Consider the following 15,147-nt stretch of genomic DNA (forward strand, 5'->3'; position numbering starts at 1 on the left):
GAGAGCTCCACCGCCTCCACCTCCCCCCCCCCCCCCCCCCCCCCCCCCACGCCGCCCCGGGCCTACTGTAGCTCAGTAAGCTCAGACATCACTGTTCCCAGAGGCGGATCTAGGAATTCTGTTAAAAAGAAAAAAGAAAAAAAAAAAGTGGGGCGGGGGGGCGCAACTAACACTTCTGGTGCCACTTCCGGGTTTCATTTCATTTTTTTCTTTTATTTCTTTTGTTTTAATGAAAAATAAGAGGGGGATCATGGAGGGGGCGTGCGCCGGGTGCGCTCCCTCTGGATCCGCCACTAGTTCCTGTCACAAATTCTGAAAACAGTGAAATACATAAGATTTGAATTGTCTTTTAGAAGTTTTGTACTACTGTTGAATATGTTAAAACGAATATACTAGTAGGCCTATACTCTACAAAGCAAAACCAAAAACCAAAACCAAAAACAAAAACAAAATCTAGTCTCCAATACATTTGATTACAGATATTTGGCTTGATTTGTTTTGCTAAATTTAGAAATTGATAATTTTGAAGAATAGCCTTGTAGGCCTAGGATGACGACGTGTTGTGCGTGCCACCGGGTATGGCTAAGATCGGGAGGGAGGGGGGGGGGGGGCGTGAGATATATATCGAGTCCCTTTTCATTTGCCAAAGGCCTTTTGGACTGTGTCTGCTAAGATAGTGATCAAGATATTTTGCAATAACAGCAGCTTTATCCGTTATTGCAATGCATTCGCAAGTAGGGCCTATTTCCAAAAGAATTATTTCTATAGTTCTCAAAGTTGCATTGTTGATGATACAATAATGGAAATGTATTGAGAAGGAGGGTTAGATCAAATCTCCAGCAAAGGAAATTGAAAAAAAAAATAGTTGTTAAGACAACAAAATCAGGTGCAAAGTCACCTTTCTCCTCAACAAACAAAACAAAAATAGTCGAAGGGATGGGGGAGGCGGAAGGTGCAGAGGGTTGATTCATCATCAGTAAAATCATCCCTCTAAAATTTCGTACGATGGAGACCTTGTGTGATTGCATGACATGTAGGCCTACTGTATTTTCACAACAACCCTGTAAATCGTACAGAAAAAAAATTCTTGTTTTCATTCATTGTTATCATTCTCACTGACACAGATGGGATTTTATATTATTCTCATGTTTTGCTCACTTTTGCCCATTTATGTTTAGGCCTACAGTATAGGCCTATGATTTGATGTTAAGAATTTCTTCCATGCCCCCCATGAGTAAGCGTGCAAGAAGTATACAGAATTGGATTTGTTCATTCATTAATTAATTCATTTGTTCGTTCATTCGCTGTTCTTTCGTTCGATCGTTCGTTCGATCTTGTTCGTTCGTTCGTTCATCGATCAATTCGTTCATTCGTATTATTCGTTCATTCGTTCATTTCGTTCATTCGTTCATTCGTTCATTCATTCATTCATTCATTCATTCATTTCATTCATTCATTCATTCATTCATTCATTCATTCATTCATTTGTATGGAGACCCGGCGGTGATGGCGCCGCAGGCAAATGGAACTAGACGAGGAATGCGTGCATTTTAATTTCGCAAATTTCACGAGAGCCAAGATTCGCGAAATTAAAATACGCATGAAAGTCTCTTGTCTACATAAATGCCACGGACAATTTTGCGAAAGTTTCATATCGCGAAAAAACATCGCCATCCGATTCGCGAAAATTTAATGTCGCGAATAACTAAATGACAGGTCAACTCTACACTCGTACTCTGAGCGAAAAGCGCATCGTCAAGAGACATGCGGAGGTGCCGTCCTGTGATCACATCGTTGTGGTGGAATAACTGTGGTGGTAGTAGGAGGGTCGTATCAAAAACATTTTGTTCTCCTAATCTGGCTACAAATTTTCATCACACAAGTCCACCTATTGTAAGAAATATGAGTGATTCCGTGTTTAAGGGTCAAATTTTAGTGTTTCCATCGTAGGCTGCCCGCATTGCAAGCGGGCCAAACAAACATTACGCGGCCTGAGCTTGCCATTCAGCGATGTAAGCCTGGATTCCTACGCCGAAAGTGTCCGGCAAGAATTGAAGGAGAGAACGGGGAAAAGCCTATAATAGTATCGTGGTTATTGTCACTTCTCCAGCTAGAGATCATAGACGATGTAAGGTGACAGAGCCTCATGGCCTCAGTCAGAGGGGTTGTATTGCCATTCATTGGCATTTTTAACGCCATGATCAGTAGTGGATCCTGGACTGAGGGGCCTGCACCGGGCACCCCTCTTTATTTTTTTTGTTAAAATAAAAGAAATAAAGTAAAGAGGAAAAAATGGAGGGGGGCATGTGCACCCCCTTTTAATTTGGGCGGCAAAGGCCCCTCCCCTTTACGGAATTCCTGGATCCGCTCCTGCATGATTGATGTTTAAACAGTGATCACTTCAGTTGTATCCCAATAATCAGTAATAAATCTATCGTTGATTAATGTGTTTGGGGTTTTCTCCTGTAGGATAGATAGATAGTGACTGCCTTATAACCTGATGTTTCTGTGAGAGTGGGGAAATATACTAAATTTCGGCAACACCTACTTCAAAGGACCTACGCTGTATTAAAGCGCTATATACTCATGTACAAACTTGTGTAGTAACTAAGGCTATGCATTTTGTGATTGACAGATCATATTACAGTTTGTACTTATTAGACAGATTCACAGTTTTGAAGGTTTTTTTTTTTAACGTGGGTATATTTACATTGTACTCTTCAATATATTGAAGCAATTAATCTGAAGAAAAATAGTGGAAATGATGACACATGTAGCATCTATGTTCATTTGCAACATAAAAGCGATTAGTAGGGTACGTATCAACTCAAGTCAATAAGTAAAATTGCACTCAGATCGAGAGGCCCTGCAACTGTTGGTCTCAATGTGGAGTATGGTGTTGTCATGTTTTTTTTTTTTCATAGTATTTTTTTTGTCAGTTTAGTAGTTGACTGAAATGCAGACAGTTCTAAAATGTTCTACGAGTGTATGCTCTTTGCTTCAGCTTACAGTGTCTATTGAGTGTTTTGCAAAAAAATAAAACAAGCTACATTGTATGTTTAAAAGGGAAAAAAGTGAAGAGAAATCCACATAACATGTTGACTTGATGTAAACACAAAGACTGCTACAGTGTATGAGAAACCCATTCTTTTGTACATTTTCATGTACATGTTATGAAGGCATTGAATGATGGTGTCACTTCTTTTTTAAAAGATGAGAACTGAGAAAAAATGGAGACATTGAGTGGGACACTGTACAGAACATGATGTTCTAGTTAGTGATGTTAAATTCAGACAAAAGTTGTCACTTTTTCCTGTGTACTACACTGTATTCAAGTGAGTTGTCAGGGTCAGGGTCCTCTTAAAAAAAAATCTCTTAGACTACATGTATATTGTTCAAGATTGATAAGATATTCTTCATAAGTTTCATTCATTATCATGTCTTGCCGAAGATGCCCACAATCAATGGTTGATTATCATGGCACTAGGTGTTGACTGTCGTCATCTTCTGATGTGTTTTTTTAATGTCACATTGCCTTCTACAGATTGAGAACAAAGAAAAGCTGCAATCCCTCATCGACGATGTCAAGAACAATGAGCCTCCTGTGGATGCACCCAAGGTCCCTGACCCCAGCCTCAAGACACAGGACCCCGAGGGTATCAGTCACTCAGTCTTTCAAACCAATCGTAGGATGGAATATAACATGTACATGTAGCTGTACAGGAATTAACAATTAAGTGATTACTACCGTGCACTGCTGTATAGCAAACACGATTATAACAAAATTCCTGTTACAACAAAGTAAAAATTCATGTTGCAATGTTATCTGCTCAGTAGAACTATGATTTTTTGTTTGGTTTATGACAAAATTTCAGTATTATAACGAAAGAAAACTGCCGCTCCTGAAGACTTCTTATAGTGTGGTAATGTGAGACTGAATCTGAAAGCATTTTTGCATACATGTACACAAAATGCAGACTCACTGTCACCTCCCCTGTACATTAGTATGGACAATGTACAATGTACTACCCAAATAAGTGAAAATTTAGATTGAATCATCCTCATAACATTTTACCTGCTCATACTCTCCCCTGTTGATATCTCTCCAAAACATGAACAAACCCATTAAGATGCATTGTATTTGTAAACTGTTTATGCAATGTACAGAGCTCTGCATTCTCTGAATTTTGCGAATCGGGTGATATTTGCAAATTAAAAAACCAAGTAAAACAGAAACTCTGATTCCGATATGAATGTGATGTGAAGCATGCATTTCTCCGTTCAGTATGCTGTATGCCACGAATGCAAATTCATCTATTTGCAAGATTGTTGAAAGTCCAGATTCACGAAATTAGACTCACTGTATGATGTATACAGTTATTGATTTGTTATTCCCTCACACAGACCATTGCTCATTGATAGGGATTAACATACAAAGGCAATAACATAATCCTTGTCACATTAGCCCTGTTGATAGTTGATATGTTTAAGACAAATCTCTACATATTATGACCAATGTGTTGCCAGGTGAGATGGACTTTACCTGTGAGCTGGACAAATGTGCCCAGCTGATCCGTGACCTGAAGATGACTGACCTCATCAGGGACCACAGGAAGGGGCTAACTACGTACAGGAACAGTTTCCAAGGAAACCAGTTTGTGGACTGGCTTGTCAGAACACAGACCATGGGTAGGGATTCAGTAACTTTTCTTCTTCTTTTTTTAACTCAATGGCCTGAATTCATGAAGATGGTTTAGATTGGGACCATGGTTTAAACTTGTACCATGGTCTGAAATACATAGGTACAATGTAAGCGCGAATTAGACTCGTAGCTTTGACATGCACGAATCAACATGCATTTGTAACTGGATGTCTGTTGGCGTACACAATCTGTCAGTCATATTTACACAGAAAAAAAAAATGTGTAAATTATGGTCTAAATTTAAACCACCTTTGTGACTTCAGGCCATTGGGTGTTTAGTGGCATTTTGAAATTCCCTTTCTACATGTATTTACCTGTTCAGAATTAAATTAATTACTCTCAACTTTATTATTAGGTACAATGTGCCAGGTAAGCTTTGTGTCTCAAACAGTAAACAACTCATACTACACATAACTGTACATCCCATGTTAAGAATTTGTCAATGCAAAATATGTACACGTGTGTAATGATGTGCATGTCTTAATAGATCTTGTTATGCAATAACTCTATATCATACAAATTCTGCTGTATACTGAATTTACTGAGCTTGCTCTTGGGCTACTGTATACAGTAGTAGATATTTGTTCATGGGTGACATCATTATTAACTCTTTATGTGCCACGTTCGCACGTCCGACTCAGTCGACGGCATGTCAACTTCGCATATTTCACTCAAATGCACAAACCCGCCCAAACCGATCGATGAATCGCCAAATGCCACAGTACAATGAAAGCATTTCACGCGATTCCGTTCCTCTTGTCAATAGCTTGCAATTTATGTGGTGAATGACTAACAAGCCATGTTCCATACTGGATTTGCGTGAAAATTCTAAGTTTCTGTCACTGCTTTGTGTGAAAAAGTCATACATTTACAGTGATGGGCATTTGAAAGAAAAGCAATTGGTCAATTCCAGCGTAACGGACATGACATTCAGACCACTTTTTTGTGATTCAAACCATCACACAGTAAAATTGGGAGTCTCCAAAAGATTCTAATTGAGTTTATCAGACACATTTAAGTATATGTAATGTACACAGAAAATTTCATGGAAATTTAACAAGTGGTTGTTGAGAAATTGCATTTTTAGCGAGCGTAACGGACATGACACTAAATGGACAAGGCATTTTGATCTACTTACCATTATGAAAATTCCTGTGAATTTTTGGATAAGATGCAGCTGGTTTTGGTCTTGATTAAACCTTTAGGTCATGCTTTACTCATAAAGTCCTAATTTAGAGTAGTTTTACTGTTCATTCTTTTTTAATAGTTTAAGATATTGCGTAACGGACATGACACTTCGAGTGTAACGGACATGACAGTTTTGTCCACTTTTTGTAAGCTAAGATAATTTTGTTATTACAAGGTATAGCAGATATTCAATTGTTGGCATAGTAAGGTTAGAACATAGGGACACACATCATAACTGCAATCATGTAATATTTCTTATATTTATATCATTTTAGGGGGGTTAGTCTTTGTATATATTTACAAAACAAAGAAATATAAAACAAATTCGCTTCTGCACCAGCTAGCTACAATTAGTGACAAATTTCCAGTTACTACCACCCACCATAGCAAAATAGGACATATTACTATCTTATACTATGGTTATTTTTTTCGTAGTGGCCTAATATTTGATACTTAGTATTATACACTAGCGTAACGGACATGACACCCTTGTAAGGTGAACCATATTTTCACTTCTTTGTTTCAAAATAAAAAGATTAAAATAAATGCACACTATAAACTACATTATGTTCTTGAACAAAACATCAAAAAGTCCTTTTATTGCAGGTTTCAGTGATCTAACAGCTACTCTAAAGCACATGGAGTACAATGCCCAGAGTACCACAATGGCATACATGTACAACACAGAAGACCATGTCTCCATATCTGCGGATAGGCAAAGAAAACAGAACGAACCAGATCTGTGAAATAAAAAGTTTGAATACAATATCATTAAAATGCACTCGGGATTGCATCAACTTTTATGCAATGAAACAGGACCACAAAACTGTTTGGTACCATTATCAAAATAGTGTTATCATCTGAAAGAAATAAGGTATGTAAATTTCATTTCTGCAAAGTTCTTTCATTTGGCATTAATGTCATCCTTGGAGTAGAATCATCCTCTGTTATCCAATCTTGGATAGACTATTGTAAAAACTTCCACTGGTAGTACCAGTACTTTATTATTGTCAACAAATGCTTTCTTTTCTTGGCTGGAAGTGAATGATCAAGCCCCCTTTTTTTCTGAGAATTTTCACGACATACATACATACATACATGTATAATCCATTTCCATGTAGAGTGGTCACTTGGGCAACAAAGTATTTCTTGTTTTCTTCACGGCAAATTCAGCTCGTACAAATTGTATAATCAACTTATTGCTTGCCTAGGCACTTCTGAAGGCTTGCAAGAGTGGTGTACTGGTTACATTATTCTCACCAGCTTGTGAGTAGGACTTTTTGAAATACTGGATGCTTTCCGTACCAACTGGTTGTATATGAATTATGATTATACAGTGTATCTTTCAGTGGATAAACATCTTCTCATAGCATCTCAAAATTGTGCTTTTTGTACGATTCTGTGCACTGTCATATATACCGGTATATCCCTTGGCATAGAGGTACATCTAGTTTAGTTGTATTGATGAAATGGATAGGCAGCATTCAGACCGACTTTCTCTGACAATAGAGCTACATGTACTGTCAACAACAAAGCAAACAATTCCATTCTCAGCCCTCTTGGCAAGTGATATCTCATTAACGTGCCACTAAAGGTGTGGATTTATAGAGTCATAGAGATGAGAGAGGTACAGCTGTATGTATGGATGCAGCACAAACTTTTTTTTTTTTTTAAATTATGAGGCAACACCATCATTGAAGACATTGATGCTGGATTCTTTGTTGTTGTATCATCAGTGATCATGTTCATTGGATGCACGAGGATCCATTTGTGCAGGAGTTCCTGGCTGTTGTGTTGACTCCATGGCGGATATGTGTTAAATGTGGTCTACAATGTACTTATATGTAGAAAGTGCTCATTTTAAGTATTGAAGGGAAGGCCAGCAGTGAAAACTCCATTGTCTAAATACTCCTTGGAATGACAGCTGCTGTTTATCAGTCAGGATTACAAGAGGTGGGAATGGATCAAACCAGTGTAACAGGGTAGCAAGATCATCTGAAATCAACAGTCTTCCTGTGGCAGAAAGCAAAGTCTGCTTGTTTTTGTTTTATTGAGTGATGTGCAGACTTAATTATTTACTCAAGTATAGAAATGTCCTACTATGCTCAAGCAATTAAAACTAATCACCACCCTGTTTCACTGGGCCACAGTGTTATTTCTGCCACTTGTCTAATATGAGGTGTCATGTCCGTTACGCAAAGTGTCATGTCCGTTACGCCATTTACAGGAAAACTAGAAGTGGCATAGAACAGTGGTTTTCACACATGCAAGGGGATTCAATCCTAACATAGAAAATGAATTTGCAGCAACTTTACACTAATTTCCTCTTGGCTATGAAAACTTGTAGTAAAAAACGTAACGGACATGACGCTTCAAATGTTATAGAAATCACACAACTTTGAGGATCAATGGGTCAAAAACTGATGAATGCTAAGGAAGTTGGTTGTGATTTTCCGTTGATATATACACTGGACTACAATTTAAAAGCTGAACAAGGCCTCTAGGACATATCTGGCCTTCTTTAGAGACAGGAACACTAAACTCTTTAAAAATAGCCAAATTTTTGCGTCATTGCAACACATCAAACAGTATTTTCATTGACTGAGAAAAATACAAAATTTTGTAATGACAAAGATGCGACTAGTGAAAAATGAAAATATATATGTTACTTTCTCAGAATATTTGAGAACTTAAGTGAAACTCAAAACTTCATTTTTTCACCAAAGTGAACATTTCTCATGGAATTGCCCAATTACAGATTTGTCATAAGATTTACAACAATGCAAAGCTTGGCATTTTCTCTACAACTTTGCTAACTTCGTCTACAATTTAACAGAAATTTATAAATGTTATATTGATTTGAAAAATATATTATTTTCTCAACGTATGACTACATTGGTGTCTCAGAATAATGTGGCACATGGGGGGTTTCCACCATGGCACACAAAAAGAGTTAATAGATCCCTTTGTCATGATTCATGTTCCATTGTCCCCTAGGCAATTTTTGTTTCAAAATGTAATATCTTTCTCTCATTCTGTGTGTCACTCATCCTACATTGTAGAGAGGTCCCAGGCAGTGATGAGGGGACAGGAGATCCTGGACAGAGGGTTTGGCAGCCAGATCAAAGGGAGGGAGGATGGTGTCTTCGTTGATGATGACAAGCACCTCTACAAACTCCTGGAACATGAGGAGAGCTCGGCCCTGAACTCTGGCGTGTCCAGTGAGTGTGAACCAAGACCTGGTAGGCAAGAAAAACATTTTTAACCCCCTCTCACCTGTCATCTTTATAATGCTCTCCTTTTAACGATATCTTCTTAGATATGTGCTTTTACCATCCTCAAATTTATATCAGTATGATATTTTAGATGTTTATGTGTGCTATTATTATTATTTTTATTATTATTATTATTATTATTATCATTATTATTTCATTACTATTACTTTTATTATTGACATTATTTTTATTATTATTATTATTATTATTGATATTGTTGTTGTTATTATTATTGTAATTACTGTTATTATTATATCAGTATTATTATAGTTATTATAACAAGAACTAATAAGAAGATATTAAATTTGTAAAAAGAAAAAGAGATAGATATAGTGTATAAAGCTGAGACTTGTTTAGATTCACAATCAAGTGACTCTCTGATAAACTTTCAATATTGAAGAAAATTTTTGTTAAAAATGTTTGATTATCTATAATCTGAATGGATTGGCAAAGGTTTCCTTGCTTGTCGATTTTTCTTTTCATCCCTGTTGTTATGCCTGTAGGTGTTTTTTATAGAGAAATAACATGAGAAATTAGGGCATGGAAGAGAGAAGCACTAGAATCAAATGCCAAACCTGCTGACAGTACATGTAGTATAAGTGAATATGTCATTCTTTTCCTTAGTGGGTATCAATTATTCCCTTTTTTTATGACTACCCTGTTTTGAGTTATTTCTCTCTGTCTTCTCACTCTTGTTTTTCAACTTTTTGTTTTCAGCCTCTGAGCTTGGCGAAGATCTTCGCAAACTCATTCTGGCCCTCTACAATGAGTTCCTCTCTGAGGATGGGAAGGTAAAAATTGTACATTTTCATTTTTTTCTTGAAATTGCTTTTATGAATTTTCACCAATGTTGGCAGGTAGCATTCCTAGGGGGAAAGAATCTCATTCCCATCAAATGGGCACCATGCCCGAACTGGGGGGGCCCCAGGGGGCCTAAATTTGGACCAACATCGTAAGTTTTCATCTTTTTCTTGAAAAACCTATCACAAATTTTCACCAAACTTGGGAGGTAGCATCCCTAGGGGGATAGAATCTCAATTCCATCAAATGGGGGCACGATGCCCCACTTGGGGCCCTGGGAGTCAATGTAATCAGAAAAAAGATCAATGTAATGTGTTTACAGTGTTTAATACCAGAAGGTCAAAGTCAAAACACAATGTACAGTATCTAGGACTAGATTGTTTGTTACATAGTGCCTGTAACGTTTGATTGTATAGATCAATCAGTAGTATGATAACGTTAACTTTAAAAATGTGATAAACTGAAACAGTTCAATACTACTTGATTAGATCCATGACATGTGTATTTAAAGTAGCTTCAAAGGTCAAGCAGTAGTGTTTGACAGATATGGTCGTGATAATGCCCTATTCATTGGCTGGAAATGTGTCCCCAAAAGAGTGATCAAACATGATGGAACAGACAGTCTAAGGTGCAGCTGTTAGCTTCTAACGATCCTTTGAATGTTGCCTGTATGTTTGTTTGTTTGTTTGTTTTTGTTTTGTTTTGTTTTTATTTGCTTCTCTTTATAATTCGATTATTCCAGATCTTGGGTGTGTGTTTTTTGTTTGTTTGTTTGTCTTTTTGCCCACCATCTAATTTTTTCCCATTTTCGCCTTACCATCTTGATTCTGTAATAGTCCATATGTGACCGTGCACCTCAAAACGAACATAAAGTCGCACACACTGATTTTGCTCGAGGACTGAAAATAAGTGAAATGGGTCAACCTAGCCGAACTTGACTTTTTCATATTTTCTGAAAGAGCGGGTCTTCTTTTACATTATGCTAAAATTTGGTATCATACAACGGGCAGGAAAGTGTGTTTTTTTAGCAGATTATCTCAAACATTTTTGGTATAATAGTGTGATTAGGTGTGTCTTTAGAATCCTTTTTCCATTTCTGAAAAACCTTGTCAACACTCTTCACTTTCAACTCTAATAACTTTTGAAAGAATAGTGCTACTGCTTCGAAAGTTGGCGTTAATTATGGACAGAATTTGTTAATGAGGCATTCTTAATTTCAGTCAAATTTGATAATCCCTTCATTGTTGTTACTCTGGTGGTTTACTTCCTGTTTTTTGTCTCATTCATCGCACAGCCAGCACGGTTTGGTAAAGATTAAGCGCTTGAATAGACACTGTACTTCAGAGCCTCTTTTCTCAGTTCACACATTTTCTGAGTTTGTGCTTTCTTTCCAATATTTAGATAGGTTAGGAGAGTCCATATGATTTGAGTTATACATCATTTTAAAGCTTAGCGTCTGCTCTTTTAGAATATGGTCTTAACTAAAAATTCATGTCTGGCGACTTTTTGTTTGTTTTGAGGTGCAGGGTCACATATTGTCTATTTTCTTAATTTTGATTTTGTCTTTTCTTTCCCCTCCCAATGTTTCGCTCTCTCTTCCGTTTTTCAGTTGTCAACATAGACTATTACATTCACCAACAGCAAATGACTACATTTTGCCTCTCCCATTCTAGCCATACTTATTTTCCTATTTCTATAACAAATTTATCTCCAAATATCTACTCTACCTCTTTCATCATGTTGCAGAGAAAGTCATTAAATTGTATACAAATGAATTACATTAGAATTGTCACCAATGTATGAGTAGCCAGTGGTCATGCTCTCAGTAGCTGAAAGTGATGTTATGATGTGAGCTGCAAGGACCTACATTGTAACTTGAATATGATAAGCTTCTTTGGCTGCAGAAATCAAGTGCTTTTGGTATACCGGTATAATTTATAATTTAATGGCTACTCACGGTTATCTTTTGTCCCCTTTGTTTGATACACATGTACCAGGGTGTAAACTACAAGGGTATATCCCAGAGTCCAAAGTTTGCAACCTACAAGCGGCTCACTGGTGAGCTGACACGTGTTGCCGTGGAGACCGCATCGCGGGAAGAGAAGCTGGCCTTCTTCATCAACATCTACAATGCACTGGTCATCCATGCATACGTGGAGGTTGGTCCACCCACCAATATGTGGCAGAGGTACAAGGTGAGAAAGAAAAATGATAAAGGAAGAAAAAAAGAGAGAGAGAGAGAGAGACAGACAGACTAACAGAGAAAACTCTCTTACAGCCACCATGTCCGCAAATATCTCTTGTAAATTGTAGTCTTTACTTATAAATAGTTACCCTGCACAAAGTGAATGTCACAATTATATTATCAGCGTGGTTACACAGTGAAGCCACATTTTACTTTTATAAATACACTGTATGTCACAAAGATCACAAAGACAGTGTCGTATTTCTTACTTTTCTACTCATTCCCCAGGTAGCAATTTGTGTGTGCTGGAATAGTATTCAGGATAATTCCTCTTTTCATCAACTGCAAAGGACTGTTTTTGTTTTCCCTGCTCCAAAGGACTCAAAGAGTGTGACAATGAACATGTTTTCGAAAAGTGATGTTCAATCATGGTGATGTGAAGTTGCTAAATATTGTACTGGTACTGTAAATGTAGTGATGGGACTACTATGCATCCCCCCATCAAAAAAACAAACAAACAAACAAACAAACAAACAAAAAGAAAGAGAGAGAGAAAAAAAAAACAGTGCTCTGTTAAGATGTCTAACCTATCTGCTCTTGTACTCCAGTTCTTCAATTATGTTAGCTACGTCATCGGTGGCCACCTATACTCCCTGAACGATATTGAGAATGGGGTCTTGCGAGCCAACAGGAAGCCCATAGGGGCCCTCTCCAAGCCCTTCTCCAAGGGGGACCCACGTCTGAAAGTGGCCCTCCACCTCCACGAGCCCCTCATCCACTTTGCCCTGGTCTGTGGGGCCAAAAGCTGCCCACCCATCAAGACTTACTCTGCAAAGGTATGTCAATGCCACACAATTTTCTCCCCAGGAAAAGTATTTGGGTTTATACGATGTTCAGTTGTGTCAGGCGATAATTTTGTGTTCTTTGGGGTAATAAATCTGGAACATTTGTTTGCCGAAAAAATTATTGTTGTTTTTTTTAATATGATTTTTTGTTCTCAATGATGCTAGAATCATAAGCCAAGTTATAACTGTTGTTGATTCATGTGCAGGTGACTTCATTCCAGTGTCAAAAGAGATGTAAAGATTTACATTTTCATACTGCTTTCACATATTTCTTCATCAGTGCATTCCAGAGGGTAAACAAACTGTTAAAAGCTTAATAATATGTGATTAATTTGTCTTTTCTCATGCTATAATCTTTCAAGCGTACACAGCCTTAGGCTAGATTTCTTGAGTTTAGCTATACTCATGCTGCTCCACATGCTTTAGACCACAATAATTTTACCATCAATTCAATAAAAATCACTTACATTTCAGACAGCTTTTCCTCTAGTACTTTGGCATGAGGTAACCTTTCCATGAGCTTTGCCTAAAGGGTTGCTTCTAAAGACCAGATAGTGTGTGGATACCATGTGGTGGGAAGGCTTGCCTGATACGGATACATGTATATCTGGAACACCCCAAACAAATATCTGTGTATTACACACACAGTGAAAGGAATCTTGCAACTGGAGTTGAATGTAATATAGTAATAGTAATGGTAATGGTTTATTTAAAAATTCATTTGCAGCCATGGAGATGGCTGAATTGCAGAATTTTGTACAATATCATTTCATTTTATAATAACATACATAGTCATACAATCATTCTTCGATCAAAATATAAAACTACACAATTATATATATATATAAACACCTGATGACCAAAACATCAAAATTAATCAAATACACTTGTACGCGCATATTAAAAAGCTGTGAGAAAAATTTAACATAATCTTCATGTCACCATCATATTTCAATACACAAAATTATAGACTAAAATATATCAAATATACACACATTATTCTCCTCCAAAAACTTTCAAATTTTGTTTATACATATACTGAAAAAAAAAATAAGACTGTAACCGAGGAGTATACACTTTGATGCACAGATTTGCTGACGGGCAATTCTGTTTTGGTAGGCTTGTGCTTTTTGAACTTTTAGCATGTTGTCAGCTGGGAACCAGAAGGGCACAATCAAATTCTAAGATTTGAGCGTTAATAAAAATGAAACAATCAATTTTCATGAAATAAACAGATTACTTAATCAAAAGTGGGTAGATTTACAAGCACTGTTCCAAATATTAGGTAAGATAGTGCCACTATCGTTTTGATTTGTAACATTTTACAGAAAATGTAAAAAGAAACAAATTCAAAATTAACACTGTAATACAGAAGAGATCATGCTTTGTGATACCAATAACTCAATACCCCCCCCCCCCCCCCCCCCCCAAAGTAATGGTTACACTGTTCTGGTTCTCAGGCGAAGATACACAGCTGCAGGCAGCAAATGATGATGGAATCAATCAGGCCACTATTCTTTTCCAACACTACCAGGTCTTTAAACCCGTTGAGGATGAGTCCTGAGTATACTTGGGCAAGTGCCTATGGGAAATACGTGTTGTAGCAAAATCAGTCCGTCCTCAATGGGTTAAGCTTGCTTTATTTTTGCCAATTTACCCACACTTTTGACTGCAGGACATTGATAAGCAGCTGACACTGGCAGGAGAGGCCTTCCTTGAGAGCTCCGACGGCTGCCAAGTAGACGTCAAGAAGAGGGAGCTCCGCTTCAGCCGGATCTTCAAGTGGTACAGAGAGGACTTTGGCAAGAATGACAAGGAGGTAGGAGAACAGAGAGTAGGGCTAATCGTTAGTGACAACCAGGGGGGTGTTTCTTAAAGCTGTTCTTAAAGTTATGAACGACTTAAGAACGACTGGTGATCAGTTCCGATGTGCTATACTTATCAGAATTTCAATAATTCAGCACAAGAACTGATCACCTGTCGTTCGTAAGTCGTTCATAACTTTAAGAACAGCTTTATGAAACATCCCCCTGGGAGGCATTTCGTGAAGCATTTTGTCAGATATTTCATCTGGCAAACTTTTAAAAACTAATGAAATCCTTGAATCTGATCGGCTGAGAGCAAATTTGTTTGACAAAGCTGTGAGACAAA

The 15,147-nt window shown here is 37.5% G+C and overlaps 1 protein-coding gene across 1 annotated transcript; it reads left to right on the forward strand.

Moving 5' to 3' along the window:
- Nucleotides 1-1,709: 1,709 nt before the first annotated feature.
- Nucleotides 1,710-14,815, forward strand: LOC139734508 (uncharacterized; the record flags this gene model as incomplete). Its single annotated transcript, XM_071645289.1, has 8 exons — nt 1,710-1,799; nt 3,545-3,656; nt 4,528-4,689; nt 8,953-9,132; nt 9,883-9,956; nt 11,964-12,161; nt 12,760-12,987; nt 14,672-14,815. Coding segments are annotated over exons 1-8 (1,188 nt in total), but the record flags the coding sequence as incomplete, so codon positions are not given.
- Nucleotides 14,816-15,147: the final 332 nt, after the last annotated feature.

This window comes from Diadema antillarum, unplaced genomic scaffold, assembly GCF_040938485.1.
Source record: "Diadema antillarum isolate AM-2024a unplaced genomic scaffold, OU_Dant_1.0 seq00000530_RagTag, whole genome shotgun sequence".
Taxonomy (NCBI): Eukaryota; Metazoa; Echinodermata; class Echinoidea; order Diadematoida; family Diadematidae; genus Diadema; species Diadema antillarum.